At 38.1% G+C, this 17,057-nt stretch overlaps 1 protein-coding gene across 1 annotated transcript; it reads left to right on the forward strand.

The window, feature by feature from the left end:
• The first annotated feature begins 12,965 nt into the window (after positions 1-12,965).
• On the forward strand, positions 12,966-15,118 carry LOC126751015 (uncharacterized). The gene is made up of 2 exons (XM_050460904.1): positions 12,966-14,741; positions 14,808-15,118. Exons 1-2 carry the CDS (start codon positions 12,966-12,968, stop codon positions 15,045-15,047), a joined length of 2,016 nt encoding a protein of 671 aa, XP_050316861.1. The 3' UTR covers positions 15,048-15,118.
• The last annotated feature ends 1,939 nt before the right edge of the window (positions 15,119-17,057 follow it).

Here is a 17,057-nt window from a genome sequence, read left to right on the forward strand (position 1 = left end):
TAGAAGCCAGCTTTACGACACATCTGAGACCCTATAAATGCATAAATCATCATGATGATGATGATGAGTGAGTAGTTTTTGCCATGCCCGTCTGTCTATCCATCTGTATACATGCGACTGCTCCTCAGGTTTCGAGATATCTATCTGAATCCTTCGAATCTTCAAAAAGCTACTCAAACCAAATTTGTATATTAAAAATGTCTTATTAGACAAGATACGTTAGATTGGAGTTAAATGTCGATGCTAAAAACAATCTTACTTGGACAGCTTAGAAGCTCAGTCCTTTGTGGTACCTATAAATATAATAGACCTTACAGACAAAGCGCTTTGAGCCTGTCACAAATATGTTGAAACGGCAAATATCAGTTTCGGCTATGTCTTCTAGTTTGCCGAAGTGAAGACTACCGAGATGTTTCAAACTCAGTCTTACAAAGGCTTGACAATGAGGAAAAAGTGACTGGATGTTTCAACATCACCCTCGTCTTCATACAATGGAGTGTGCGACAAGATTTTAAGCCTGACCGCAGAAATATCAATTGAAAAGTATCCAGTAAGAACTATTACAATTTCGGGAAGATTAACTTTGCTAATGGCAAGTAGTTCTGTAGAAGCGTTCTACTCCAAGCGCTAGTATTGCCGCTCTGCTGTCGAAGCAAATGCTCACCTCCTCGAAAGAGGCAGCACTTTATAGCAGTACGTCTACCGGATAATAGCCACTTCTGCCTGAAAAACAATACAGTGATTCGGTAGTTTAAAGCTAAGATGAACGGAGAGTTCTCTACAGAAAACGACCTTCCCTCCTAGCTTCCATCCGTAAAAAAGATCCCTATGGCTCTTCACCAGCCACTTCCCTCTACCCACATCTCCCTCGTCAATATGTGAGCAGAGAACAAGCCGCCCCGCGTCTGCGTGATCCAAGTTTTCAGGAATGCAATTGAAAGATAAGAGAGAGAGAGAATCCCGGCGTGTCTTTTTTCGGACCACTTCATATACCTAGCTTCCTTGAGCTTAAGAGCGATACTAATGTCATGGATAATATGATGCGAGACTCTTTGATTCGAGAGAGAGCTGTCAAAACTCGCATTTTTTATAACATTTGCCAATGATGCCACTGCTGAAAAATATTAGATTGAGTATTTAATAAATTATACAAAACACTAAATTTAACACTTTGAAAATGCATACATATATAAATGCTAAAATGAAAAATCATTAATTAATTTATATAAACATTTATTTTGCCAAAATATGTTCGCACAGTTCAATGAAATTTCATTTCACACTAATTTCGACAAGTAATTATAGCGGTTTACTTCTGGCATCACACCTTTTCTAAAATCAGCTTCGAAATTCCCTGATCTCCTTCGCTGTCAAATAATCAGGGAACGCGTTTGAGAGAAAAGTGAGAGCCAATGCGAAAGTCTCGTATCATATTATCCATGCTAATGTTTCAAGGCAATCACGCTTGAGATATTAGAAAAAGAATTTGCTCAGATTTCGTGGGACAAATGCGATAGCACATTTTAAGGAACTATGTACGTTAAGAATACTTTTAATATTCCAGGAAAAGCATTGCATGATCAAAAAATTTTAATACGAAATCCATTTATTTAAGTAATTAAAATGGATGAATTGCATTTGCAGAACCATTTTACTGCACACAGCATTTGGATCACGACATTCTGCTGGCAGTTCCTGAGTAAGTTAATGAGCTTTGCATTCATCCATATGCTGCATTGCCGTTAGTAACGACGGCGGACCCCAAACTGCAGTTGCTCTTTCTTACTTACATTACACACATACATACATAGTTATATATATTTGTGAAAGTGACCTTTTGTTGCTATAGAGATGAGCGTATATATTTCTAGTGTATTGGGCTACTAAAAATTTAATCAGTGCGAACAAAAGCTCCAAACAAAATGGAACTGAAGAAAATCAAGGCGAATAAAATTGAGTGGAATTGAAAATGCACTGCCATCAAAATAGAAAGGGAAATAGAAAACTTAAAATATTAAAAAATATGCAAAATAACGGCACTAAGTGAATAAAATATGACATAAACAGTAGGGAAATCAAAGTTTGGCTAAACTGTGGCAGTGGCGAAAATAGGTCGAAGCCATTTGTTGTGCCATGCGAAAAAAAATGTCCGAAAAACATATTTGTAGTGAATATAAATTATATATACTCGTATAATACATATTTCCACATTAATTTTCAGTGGACCTTGTCAGTATGGCTTTAGACTTGGCATATCAACAACCGACCAGATATTCACCATACGCCAAGTTTTGGAAAAGACCCGTGAAAAGAGAATCGACACACACCACCCTTCGTCGAAAGCTGCTTTTGGCAGCATGAAAAAGAGCTGCATTTATGCCGCTATATCTGAATTTGGCAACCCCGTAAAATAATACGGCTGTGTAAACTGACGTTGAGCAATACCGAAAGCTCCGTCAGGATCGGGAAGGACCTCTCCATGCCGTTCGGTACCAAACGATGTTTCAGACAAGGCGACTCCCTATCGTGCGACTTCGTCAATCCACTCTTGGAGAAAATAATTGGAGCTGCAGAGCTGAATCGAGAAGGCACAATCTTTTATAAGAGTGTATAGTATAGCTGCTGCCGTACGCCGATGATATTGATATCAACATCCTCACTGTTAGTTTTGCTTTCTCTAGACAGGATAAGAAAACGAAGAAAATGGGTCTGGTATTGAACGAGGACAATACGCAATATCTCGTGCCATCAAACAAACAGTCGTCGCGACTCACAACTTGGCTCCCACGTCACTGTTGACAGTCATAACTTCAAAGTAGTAGATAATTTCATCTATTTTGGAACCAGTATGAACACCAACAACAATGTCAGCTTCGAGATCAAGCGCGAATAATTCTTGCCAACAGGTGCTACTTCGGGCTGAGTAGGCAATTGAGAATTGTTCCTCTCTCGACGAACAAAGGCCAAACTCTATAAGTAACTCATTATTCCCGTCCTGCTATATGATGCAGAGGCTTGAACGATGACAACAGCTGATGAGTCGACGTTACGAGTTTTCGAGAGAAAGATTCTGCAGAAGATTTATGGTCCTTTGCGCTTTGTCAACGGCAAATATCGCATTCGATGGAACGATGAGCTGTATGAGATATATGACGACATTGATATAGTTCAGCGAATTAAAAGACAGCGGCTACGCTGGCTAGGTCATGTCGTACTGTACGGATGAAAACACTCAAGCTCAGAGAGTATTCGACGCAGTACCCGCCAGGGCGTCACATTGCAGAAAGAAGAAACGACTAGTGTGCTCGTTGTTAACTCGGCTATAACCACGTAAGAGGTGTATACGCCATTAAAGAAGAAGTAGAGCGAAAAATCAGGAGTTTTACCTAAAGTTTTTTGAAATTTAATTTTAAAAATGTATATTTCTCTTAAAAAATTTCTCGTCTCATACAACCCTGACACTAACCGAGTGTTTTTGCTTTTCTGAAAAATATGCTGAAAAATGTCTACATACGCGACTGAATGTAATGCATAGACGAATTCGCACGCTAACGAAAGATTTTTAGCCAGCACTCAGTCATTAATTAGAAAAGTGCATTAAACGTCGTAAATATCCTGAAATGTAGTTGTCACGTCACTTTCACTCCGCTTACCTTCCCTGCTACGTTTATCCACAGTTTTGATTTGAATTTAGTTTGCCACCGTGTCACGCCTCGCTGCAGGGATTTCTTTTGAGGCAACGATATACATTTGTATGCCTGTCTGTCGTTCAATGACACGTGAGTGTCAGGTGTGCCGCCTACCCAATCAACGTTCGATATGGAAAAAACTTATGCCAGATGAAATAAAAAAAAAACCAAAAAGCACAATCTTGATGTGTCAGACGAAAAAAGTGAAAACGGTCGAAATAAATATGACAAAAAACTGGTAACTGTAAATAGAAGCTACACTAGCGGCAAAAACGACGAAATGTCATAAGAAGCGCAAGTGGAATGGAATGATATCTCCAGCAGAAATTCAATTTCACCACACTAATCCATTTATCAAGTGTTCGTACGCTTGTGTGGGTAATCACATAAGTACGCGCAGCCATGGAGACCTGAGTGTGTTTTCCGTTTTGCGCCGCTTCTTCGGGTAACAGAGGTAAGACAGCAGGATGTGCACGGCAAGTGTTGCTACAAGTGTGGAATTTGGGGGACAAAGCATAAGTGTCATAAACATACGACTAACTGTATATGAAGTGGCCATTTGCCTAATGAAATTGTTGTCGAAATCGTGAAATAGTAAAGATAAGCGGGGCACTAAATAATTTGCGTTAGCGAATGTGATATGGAAACACATATAACTGTATATGACGGTCATTTGATTAATCGAGGATTATGCTAAGCATATGTATAGATGTAATACATATACATATATGTATGTATGTATCTAAAATATAAATAAATTGTATCGTTTGACAAGATTAGGCTCTCCAACGCTTTCTTCTGGAGTTTACCTACTTCCTGGCAAACTTAAACTTAATATACCCCTCTCAGGTTATAAAAACAGCGAATCGATGGTTGCACAACAATCTCACATTCAAACACAAATCGCTTTGAGTCATTAATTGATCATTTTTCTATATCGTGTCGGTCTAAATCGGTCTAAATTCTAAATTCGGAATTATTGTGATCTTGGCAAACTAGATGTTGTAACAGATATCAGTTATGTAGACTGAGTTGTCTTTTAAACTACAAGACTGGGACGGATTCATTATGATCTGTATTCTAAAAAATCTCTTGTCATAATCCTAACACGAACAAGCCTCTGATAATTTCCTTTAGGCAGTCGAAGTCTGAATAAAATTGGCTTTAGCTTATCTATTTACCAGAAAAAGAGCAAGATTAAACACGAAATGAAAGCAAAGTTTGACTAAGAATCAGTTTTTATATCACTTCCATATTCTGGTCTTATTAGAATGAACAGAGTGTTGGACATAAAAACGATCAAAACAAAGCTCTCTGACGCCTCAAGGGTTGCCACTTACGATGAAATAACTTGCCAGCTCTGTTTCACTTGTCCAAATTCAATTTTGATTCTTATATCGCTTTTGTATAAGACCTCGTAACATGAAGGCGTGAATAAATCGGTCATACAGACTGCAAAGGACTCGGAAATGGCGTCAAAATACTTTTGACACAAATATTATTATGCTCAGAATTAACTACAAGCGGTCTTCGCTATTATGAAACAACTTTTTCTCATTACAAAATTTAGAAGTGTTCATACTGGCATTTGAACATGAGAATTTCGTGTTGCAAGAGCTAACGTTAGGACAAAAGTCTGATCAAAAGTAGTTTTGGCGATCTTCCAACGCATTTGAGAAGAATTTTTGGCCTGGCAGCAAATCAAGCACAGAATTTATAGAGGTGCACAAGGTTAGGGTCACATATATTTGCTCTAAGTATAAATGTTGCACTGGAAGCGAATTAACAGTGAGAACGAATACGGTGAGACTCCTCTATCATACATATGTATGTATGTATGGAAAAGAAATCCTGTAGTCTAAGTTGTTCCTGAAGTGTAGGTGTGCAGCAATCAAGGAGTTAACCAGCGAAAGTTTTTCAGTACTAAGATTGATTTGCAAATGTTACAAAATTTGCTCGAGGAAAAGTTTTTCCGAACACTAAATGTTACTGAAGAGGTGTCTTAGCAATTCGAGTTGCAAAATGTACCCATAATGCGTCAGATTCTAAAATGTCTTCTTTTTGAAGTTGTCTGGGCGATGAACTCCTCTTAAATAAACAGTGAAAACAGTCCTTTTATGATATCGTTAAAATTTTCACAGTGGGCAATACGTGCCAAGTAACTGACACATATTTATTTACAAGAAGAAAAGTTCGACGCCGCAGTCACGTACACTGGCGAACCATAAGACTATAGTTGTAAAAGGAAAGCGCTGAAATTAAACTTTTACAGAGCTTTAACGACACACACACACACACGCATACATTTGAGGAATGAGTGTATACGCTGGGTAAGATCGCAATCGTCTAGCAGCGCCATTCGGCTTTCCATTTCTGAGTGCGCGCTTTTTAACGGCATACGTTCACTTTATTTTCAACAACTTGTGCTGTCGATTTTTATCGCATTTGAACTTTGACCTAATTTTATAGAATGCAAACACAGGAGTGCAAGCAACCGGGCACGTTAGTCGGGAACACGGAACTGCAGCAGCAGCACTACTAGCGGCAAGCAGGAAAAGCAAGAACAGGAAGAGGACTGACTCACACACACACGCACACACATACACTTACTTGGGTGCATGGAACGGTATGTGCCGTTATTTGTATTCTGCACTTTTATAGATGAGTGTATATGTGTGTTTTTGTTGTTGTTGTTGTTGTATCACAGCGTGAATACAAGCGCCAGCACTTGCTGCAAATTGGTGTGGCAATATGGCACGAACATAGCAAACAAAGCCAACACACACACACACACACACACACATACATACACACATGCAAAACATTTTAAATAAGCTTACATATAACAGTGCACACGAACGCTCGTGGAAGCTGAAATGAAAGCGATGGCCAGAAGGCGTTGCAAGGTGAGTGAATAGAAGAACGATTTCACTAATAGCCCCAAGCGAATACCAATAGACGCAAATATAAAGCAGATTGCGAAAAGTATCTATGGAGGTATGGGCTGACGCATACACAGTTATATATGGGTATATGGTTCAGCTCGATAACGAAAAGTTGCCGATTGAGTCGGTAAAATAGTATGTGATAATCTGTGTGTGAGTTGCTGTTGCTACAGCCATGCTGCATCCTGCTGAGCTGACATTTAAAAGGCTTCCGCCACTGCTGCACTTCATCCGTGTAGTTGCAATCAGAATTCAGGCAAATCGCCGTGCAAAACTCAGTTTATACATATAACTGTATATGCAAAGAAATAAGTGGCGTACTCCAACCAAATTGTGGCAGTGTGATACCATAGAGGGCGAGTTCAGAAATTGTTAATAGTTTGCAGATTAGAAATCTTTGTCCATAGTTGAGATCAAATGCGGGTTCTGCGGTCCTGTAAAATCAGTTCGGTTTAAAGCAAATAAGATTAAGCTTCGCCTTAATCTTTCCAATGGAACGTTAGTTATGAGAGACTCTAATACAAGTATTCCAGAGTCTTCAGCGTTCCGTTTTGAAAGTGGATGTTCAGAATTTACAAGTTTTTGACATTCAAAACTGGAAAAAAAATCATTTAAATTTGCTTCGTTCGGCTAAGTTACTGGATAAAACTTAATTTGGTTACCGCCCGGGAGCGCAATGGGCTTAATGATGGCCTAAGTGCGGAGATCCACGTTCTGACGCTCATGCGCCTCCTTTTTTCAACCAATCAACCAAATTTGTCAGAAAATTTATGGCAGAAAATGTCAGAAACCCTATAAAATATATATATACAGGATCTGGATGGCTAGTCGAATCGATTTGGCCTATCTGTCGGTATGAACTAGTCCCTCAATTTTTAGATATCGATCTGTAATTTTACTCACGTCTTTTGCTCCTTAAGGAGTTTCTCATTTGTCAGAACAGCCGATTTCGGACGACTATAAATTAGTTCCTCATATGAAAACAATAAGTACTCACTACTCACTATAGGGTTAATATTCGAGAGATGCTTATACATACATATATGCCTCTTATTTTGCATCTACCTGTTCATACTAACTGCACGAAGAAACGATAAAACGTTGATTAGTTTGTTGCTAACATAAATTTTATATTTCTCTTACATAGGACAGCGTATGCCAGAAATTCAAAAAAGAAAAGTGAATGCACAAGAAATCTGAATAAAAAAAATACGAAAAAGGTACTCAGGAATTTATTAACGAGCGAATAAAAGAACATTCTGCATGTAGGCGCACATGTAGTCCTCATTGCAATTGAGTTAAAATGGCAACCCTACATAATAGCACACATACATACATACATATCTTTCATAGGAAGAAACAAAAAAATCGGAAGGAAGAACAATTTTTCTTAAAATATCGCATGTTTTACTTAAAAAGTTAAATTTATTGCAACTTTATGATATTGAGACAAACTTTTTTCCAACGAAAAAATTAAAAATTTTTTTAGCTTTTATTTTATTGCAAAAAAAAAATTTATGTGAAATTTTTGGAATTTTGTAACAAAAACTTTTAAAAATAAAGAGCGTGTAAGATGCTTAAGAGAAAATTCTTCGAAATATACAAAACTAATATTTTATTATGACGGTTTTTTTGTTTTTTTTTTTTATATTTTGACAGTAAAACCTATTGAAAATATGCTGTGAAAAATTCTGACCGAAATTCATAGTATTTGATAAGTTACAGCTCATAGTCGCCGATGTGTCGTAAGCGACTGTCTACCTCTCTTGAAACTTTAAACCCATTTTTCTCGAATCATCAATTTCTGAAACTGTCATGGTCCTAAAAAAAGTATTCAACCGATTGCTTTAAAATACATATATGTTCTTCTACTCATTTACAGTTATCGTCTCTACCAGAATTTTTTATTTTCGAAAATTTTTTCATATTTTTTTTAAACGATTTTTAACGAAAAAATCAAGATTTTCGTGACTTTTTTTTGAAGTTCGCGATTTTTTTTTAATGAAGTTGATTATATTTGGTAGCCGCAGAACTACTGAATAATAATCCATTCGATTTTTTTATTTCAGACAACATGAACAGCCGCTATCATCATGACCAGTGAACTACTTTTTTTTGTTGGGGACTACTTTGATTAAAAAAAAATATATCAAAAATGTAAAAAACGAAAAAATTTTTTTTTTTGGACATTTCAAAATACAAATAAAAATACATTAAAAAATTAAAATGATGATTGAATTTTGTTGTCGCATAAAAAAATTTTCCTAGAAAGTGGTAAAATGTATGCGTTTACATGAGAGTACCCCCTTAAAGCACAGGCAGCAAATACCTGCTTGACACCATGGCACATACGAAAGGCATAGTGTATACATGTATGTATGTATGTACATATGTATATGCATATTTCGAACAAACTAGTATGCAAAAGTACAGTTAAATTTAAATAAAATAATTCTAAACAGCATGCTTGTACTATTATGTCTTTATCAAAAATGACAAAGCATAAATAATATGCGCAATTCCACAAATACCAAGCTTAGAAGAGACATATCTCAACTTGTAGATGCATGTATATATATACTCTTGCATTCATTCAAGCACAAATTCGCACACACAAAAGTGCATGCCATTTCACTTATTCGAAAATTCTTTGGATTGCATAACAAAGGAGTTAGCCAAGATGAACGTGCTTCAGCGTAATATCTCCGGCATATGCAACTAATGCTTATGTAAATATATGTATGTATGTACATATATGTGGACACATAACAACGAAAGCATATCTAAATGAAAGCGTGTATTTGTAGGTGTGAATAAAATACTCGAACAAATGTTCGTGTAATATGCGATGGAGAAACTATGCAATTGTCAAAAGCACATGATCTAAAGGTACATTAAGCAATTTTTATGGCGCAATAATTTTTCGGATGCGAAAATAAATTGCAGTGTTTGTATTTGTTAACAAAAATATGTTTAAAGCGCAAAGTGTTTGAGAATGGTATGTGTGTAGCAATTTTAGGCAAATTTCAATAAGGAACAAGTAAGGAAGGGCTAAGTTCGGGTGTCACCGAACATTTTATACTCTCGCATGATAAAGTGATAATCGAGATACCATTATTAGCAACTTTATTGCGAGAATATAAAAATGATGCCCTCTGAATTACATGAAAATATCTGAGAGATTTACCGATATTTTCGGTGAAAAATTAGGTTAGGTTAGGTTAGGCACTGAATTCTTCGTGTTCGATATCAGGGACCTTCAAAAGTTATAGTCCGATCACGACAATTTTTCCACAAGGGATACCTCAGCTCAAATACCGTATTTATGTACAGTTTTATTCCGCTATCATCATTGGTTCCTAATGTACTATATATTATACAGAGAACGCCCATTTTCAATTTTTACAAAAAGCCTGGGTGCAGCTTCCTTCTGCCATTTCTTCCGTAAAATTTAGTGTTTCTGACGTTTTTTATGAGTCGGTTAACGCACTCTTAGTGATTTTCAACATAACCTTTGTATGGGAGGTGGGCGTGGTTATTATCCGATTTCTTCCATTTTTGAACTGTATATGGAAATGCCTAAAGGAAACGACTCTGTAGAGTTTGGTTGACATAACTATAGTAGTTTCCGAGATATGTACAAAAAACTTAGTTCCAAAAACATTACGTCCAAATATTCCCCTCCGTAATGCGATTATTTGTGCCAAATTTCACTTTAATATCTTTATTTATGGCTTAGTTATAGCACTTTATATGTTTTCGGTTTCCGCCATTTTGTGGGCGTGGCAGTGGGCCGATTTTGCCCATCTTCGACCTTAACCTTCTTATGGAGCCAAGAAATATGTACGTGTACCAAGTTTCACCATGATATCTCAATTTTTACTCAAGTTACAGCTTGCACGGACGGACGGACGGACAGACGGACGGAAAGACGGACGGACAGACGGACGGACAGACAGACATCCGGATTTCGACTCTACTCGTCGCCCTGATCACTTTGGTATATATAACCCTATATCTGACTCTTTTAGTTTTAGGACTTACAAACAACCGTTATGTGAACAAAACTATAATACTCTCCTTAGCAACTTTGTTGCGAGAGCATAAAAAAAGCTACATATGTATATGTACATACATATATATTTGCTTATGTGAATGCATAAAATATAGGTTATGTGTGGCTTAAAAATTCTTTGCATGAATTGACATTGCCTGTACGGCTCTCATGCAAAGCAACTAGTTATATACTTTTAGGCGCAACGAACGACTATTGTGATCTAGCCATCACAGGGTGGTGCAAATAAAAACTTAATTTTAATAAAATAATGAGCGATTGTAAAGACAACAAGTAGGCTAATTATAATTCACATCTATTACTTTCTGCAAGGATCAGAGCCGGCGAAATACTTATAAAGTCAACTCGAAGTTAAAATATTTTTATATTATATATTATATTTAATTATATGAGGGTTAAGGGAAATATTAAGTTGTCAAATATCCGCCTTTTTGTCTTTTGAATTTCGCAGCTATGCATAAAGCGCTCTAGAGCTCGTATCTGGCATTACGATAAATCTTTGAAAGGTCTTTACATAACCTACAAAACGACGCTATGCATGATTAGTTTGGATATTGCGTTCAACAGTTATAGACATGTAAACATGGAGTTCACTAACGCCGAAATTCGCGCTATTTTAAAGTTTTCCTTCGTTAAAGGCAAATCCGCTGGAGAAAGGTTCCGTGAGATTAATGGTGTTTTGGGGGATGGTACTCTATCACTTCGAACTGCGGATGAATGGTTTCGACGATTCAGAAAACGACACCATGGATCAGCCAGCCGGCGGAAGATCTGTGACGACGAATACCGATCAAATCATGGAAAACATCGAGTTAGACCGGCATGTGGCATATCGTGACATCACCCAGAAGATGGGAGTTAGTCACCAAACCATTTTAAACCATCTGCAGAAGGCTGGATACACAAAAAAGCTTGATGTTTCGGTGCCGCATGATTTGACGATGATTGGACCGAATCAACGGCTGCGATATGCTGCTAAAATGGAACGAACTCGACCCATTTTTGAAGCGGATGGTGACTGGCGCCGAAAAATGCATCACATACGACAATATCAAGCGAAAATGGTCGTGGTCGATGGCCGGTGAATCGTCCCAAACAGTGGCCAAGCCGGGATTGACGGCCAGGAAGGCTTTGCTGTATGTTTGGTGGGATTGGAAGGGAATCATCCACTATGAGCTGCTCCCATATGACCACACGCTTAATTCTATCATCTACTGTGAACAACTGGACCGCTTGAAGCAGGCGATTGATCAGAAACGTCCCGAATTGGCCAAGAGGACGGGTGTAGTGTTCCACCAGGACAACGCCAAACCACACACTTCGTTGATGACTCGTCAGAAGCTACGGGAGCTCGGTTGGGAGGTTTTATCGCATCCACCTTATAGCCCGGACATAGCACCAAGTGATTACCACCATGGTTTTTGTCCGATTTCGCATATTTTCACTCTGTAGTCTAGGAGTTTTAGGATTATTTTATATACCGAATTTGGTTGCAACATTTAGAGTCGATATAGATTTTTACTTAAATGTAGGCGCTCCCTCGCCCATCGTCCAATTTTGACTCCTACTGCTATACAATCATCTATATATACACATAACTCTATATCTATCTCGAATAATTTTAGGTGATACAAACGACTGTTCGGTGAACAAAACTATTTTACTCTATAGCAACATGTTGCAAGATTATATAATTATGCAGCAAATTTTCCAAAAAGAACTGCAAAATTGCAAGTTTCTTAAAATGAGGCGACTTATTAACTGACAAGCGAATTGAATTTCATAAAGCCACTTCGATAAGCCACTTGAATTAAATAGGGTCTTCAACTGAAGAATGCAGAATAATACCAAAAATGAATTAAGCAACTCTACCTCAGATAAAATGTGCGAATATTAGCTTGGAAACTCGGCTTACTTCCTCTTCAATTCGATAATCGCAGTTAAATCTACATTTCGTGATATCAAAAGCGTACACAACAACAGTTTCTGTTAACGCTTGTTTAATATGCGGACATCACAGCGACTCTTTGCGGATTCCATGCAGCGATTGTGTGGCAAGTGTCTTCTGCATACCAATTAAAGCGCCCAACGCACAGTGGCAATGCCGAAACATGCTCACATCTTTTTTAAATGATTTTAAAGAAAGACTTAAAGAAGGCGAATAAAAATAAAAGCGAAAGTGAAATTGCTCAATTTACTGCTTTCTTTCAAGACAGCAAATTGTTTTGAAAACAGTACGTCTAAAACAACGGTACAATGAAGATCGAATGTGTACGAAAACGCTTAGCTACGTTTACGCTTACAGCGCTACTACTGATAACAGTGGCACAAGGATTAGAAGAAGCAGCGCACGAGAAGACAAAAACACACAGTGGAGCAGAAGCAGACTTTGCAACAACCGCCGACACTGCAGATGACGAGCTAAGACTCGCCGTTGACTTCGAGCAAGTAGCGCGCAATTTCGACAATGCGAACCACAACCAACACCTCAAGTCAGCCAATTTCAGTGTAACAGATAGCAAGGGGCGTCATTCCTGCGAACGTCGCTGTCAAAATAATCAAGCGCTCACATGCTATTATCGGCTGGTGGTGCACCGTTACCAGGCGTCGAGCGCCGAATGCGAGCGTTGCTTTAATAACGAAGCGGCCTGTCCGAAACAGCAATGCATTTACGGCGATGGTGTGTACACACCCATAATAGCCATCAATCAAATGCTGCCCGCACCACCAATCGAGGTGTGTGTGGACGACACAGTTGTGGTTGATGTCATCAACTACCTTACCGAACCGATCAGCATACACTGGCACGGCTTGCCGATGTTCCGTACGCCCGAGATGGATGGTGCACCATTTATTACACAATATCCAATACAGCCAGCTGAGGCTTATCGCTATCAATTTAATGCAGAACGTGTGGGCAGCGTCTGGTATAACAGTCATGTGGGTTTGCAGCGTAATTTGGGTGTTGGTGGTGCTTTCATTATACGGCAGCCGGTGCAAAGTGATCCACAGTCCTATTTATATGATTTCGATTTGCCGGAGCACACACTACTCATACAAGACTACGTTTATGGAAATGATATGAGTCGTGTGAGGAATCTACTCATCAATGGTAAGGGTAGAAATCATGCTTCGAGCATTTCCGATCGCGATCCACGACATCGCTACGAGCGTCTGCAGGTAGCGAATGGTAAGCGCCATCGCTTCCGTGTCGTCTACAATAGCGTCTTCAATTGTCCTGTTGAGTTTTCAGTAGAGAACCATAGAATGCTTATGATTAGCACGGACGGCAATGATATTGTACCGGTGCTGGCCGATAGCTTTTTCATGAGCGCTGGCGAACGTTTCGATTTTGTGCTGCAGGCGAATCAGCAAGCGCGTAGCTATTGGATTAGGGTGCGTGGTTATGAGGATTGCGCCAAGGAAAACATCTATCAAGGCGCTATTTTGACGTATCAAATTAACGTTGGACGCGCTTTGCCACAAAACCCATTGGTGAAAAGTTCATTCTGCGACAATGGTAATGAGGAGTATCTCACCGTGGGCGACTATGAGCACCAACTGAAGAAAACTGTATCATTCGAGAAAAGTGAATGCCCTCGCGCTGACTTCAAAGCCACAAATGTTGCCACAGTTGGTTTGAGCGCTTTGGAACAAGTGCCATGGAATCGAGACACCGAATTTCTCACATACTATTCACTGTTCGGTTCGCGTGCAACGGCTGGCGCTGCCGAAGTGTCCTATCAAATCGATGACATCACTTTTAAAATGTCGAAAATTTCACTTCTACAAACTAACGGTCTCTACAATGAGAAAGGCGTGTACTGCAATCGCTCAATGCTCGCGGCAAAGGGTCTAAATTGTGAAACACAGCAATGCAGTTGCACGAATGTTGTGCGCTTACCAGCTTATCGTGCCATAGAAATCGTTTTGGTCAATAATAATAATGAACCGACACCGGTGCATTTGCATGGCTACACTGTGCGTTTGGTGGGCCAGAATGTTTTGGGTGGCATAGTGAGCGAGAAACAGGTGAGATTTTCGGTATGAAATTACGTGCGAGTTTCTTGTTATTAACTGAAATTTATTTACGTGCAGATAAGAGATCTTGATAGACGTGGTGGGCTGCAACGTTCAACTGATGAGTATCCCATTCAAAAGGACACGGTGCAGGTGCCACCGCTAGGTTATGCGATCATACGTTTCTACAGCAGCAATCCCGGTTATTGGATGTATCACAGTTCGTTGGATAGCCAGGCCGTACGTGGCATGATTGGCGTTTTCAAAGTCGGCGAAGATCATCAAATAAAAGAGGTGCCTGCGCGTTTGCGTTGTTGATTTAATGTGTGGTGAGAGATTTTGAAATTCGTTTACTCATTCTCAAAATCAAAGAAATGTGTGTTTCCTTAAGTCATCTTATTTATTTTTACTTCTAATGCTTTCTAATGCTTTTGTTGAAGGTTATTATGTCAAAAAATTATTTATTTATCATTTCACTTTAAGTGAGTTTCATAAAAGTATATATTTATAATAAATAAAAATTTTTTTATTAGTCTACTTATGTACGTATGGAATAGTTAAAAATATATATAAAAATAAAAAAAAATTCCGTTAAAAAATATGCAAACTAGAAAAGTTCCTCCCTAGAGTTATACAACATAACCTCTAAAATTCCAAACCGCCTTGTAATCGATTTCCTTAGCATGGTTCATGACATCGCTAACTCTACAGAAAAGAAAAATAGCAGACTAGATAACTAACTTGTCTGTTCTTAATTAAACAACATTTGTGGTAGAAAAGATAGCGTTATAAAACACGTGATCCTGTCAAATTAGTCGACGATACATATTTGGGGTCTACAAACGTATTTGCACGCCCAGCAGAGTCGATAATTTGAGCATTATTCAAGGGGATAAAGCGCATTATCAGAGACATCTTACAGTACGCTACCAAGACACTATTGATATTATGGAGCAGAGTATGAAAGAAACCCGAATAAGGCCACGTACCATCGGGCGTATCAATTGGTGCAGTGTTTATCCTCTTCATGGAAGATTTTGTGGAGGGATCATGGTTTGCAGAATTACAAAATCCAACTCGTGTTAGAATTGAAGCCGAATGACCAACAAGCGCGTCGCACGTTTCGTAAATGGTTCCAAAACAAAATAGCCCACAAAATTCCACAAATTTTGTTCAGTGGTGTCTTTTTTGTTTTTTTTTTGCTCTATGACCTGCCATAATATTATAATCGATTGGGAATGCTAATAAAGCCATGATTAATGACTTTTACGTACTTTATCAGCATCAACATCCCTCAAGTTGATGTGGACGATCTTTGGATCAAACAAAATGGCGCTACATGCCACACAGCCTAAGAAACAATCAATTTATTGAAGGAAACTTTTGGTGAGCGCTTTATCTTGGGTCGAGGCTCTGTGTCGTGGCGTATGATTTAAAGCCGCTTAACTATTTTTTTTTTTTTTGGGTTTATGTGAAATCACTTGTTTTTGATGAGAATATTCTGCGCGTTATGATATACGGCCCCAATTGCTGCAATAAGTGGCCAGAAATTGGACAACTCGGCTGGAATTTTTTCGAGTCATCCGCAATCTCAATCTCAATTTGTGACCAGTTACTATTCACTAAACAGTCTCTAGCGTTAGTCTCAAAATATTGACTCAAACTTGAGAAATGGTAATTAGCAGGTCACAAAACCAAAAAGAACTCTTGTCTGCCATTTTGAATATACTGAATAGAGATCATCACAGATATTAATCGATTGTACTTATTCTCTATTTTGTAAGCAACTCAAACACGAAAAGGTTAAAAATAAATCAATTTTACATATATTTCGTACATATTATGAAACAAAGTCAACATCCTATATGTATTTTTACTTTTATTGATAATTATGTTTTTTGACTATGTTATAGAAAATTTAATATTTGTTATCGACATATTTATTTTCATTCAAGTTTAAAAACATCTGTGAATAATGAAATGTAGATTTTGTGACTATCACTTACAGAATAGCAAAATCGTCTCAAGTCTCAAAAATTGTCTCTAACTCAAAATCTCAAATTTAGAGACTTGAGACAGTATCACAGTACAGAATCGCACGGTAAATGTGTTTTATATTTTATTAAAAACCACATGTCTGATAAAACACCCTTTATTTTTGATCTTGTGCGGTTGCAAATCGATATTTATACTATATACTATTATACTATATTTATGTATGTAAATTTCTGAAAATGCTTCTGTTCTTCAAAATAGTTGGCTTCACTGTGTAGTATACTTAATTACAAGACTGTAGCTTGTTTTGCTGGCTTTTGATGACACATTAGC

The sequence above is a fragment of the Bactrocera neohumeralis genome, chromosome 2 (genome assembly GCF_024586455.1).
Source record: "Bactrocera neohumeralis isolate Rockhampton chromosome 2, APGP_CSIRO_Bneo_wtdbg2-racon-allhic-juicebox.fasta_v2, whole genome shotgun sequence".
Taxonomy (NCBI): Eukaryota; Metazoa; Arthropoda; class Insecta; order Diptera; family Tephritidae; genus Bactrocera; species Bactrocera neohumeralis.

Bases quoted from the DNA above. Each gene is read 5' to 3' on its own strand.
- LOC126751015 (XM_050460904.1), top strand. From the start codon at position 12,966: ATGAAGATCGAATGTGTACGAAAACGCTTAGCTACGTTTACGCTTACA. The intron at 14,742-14,807 runs GTGAGATTTTCG...ATTTACGTGCAG, and splicing joins GCATAGTGAGCGAGAAACAG to ATAAGAGATCTTGATAGACG.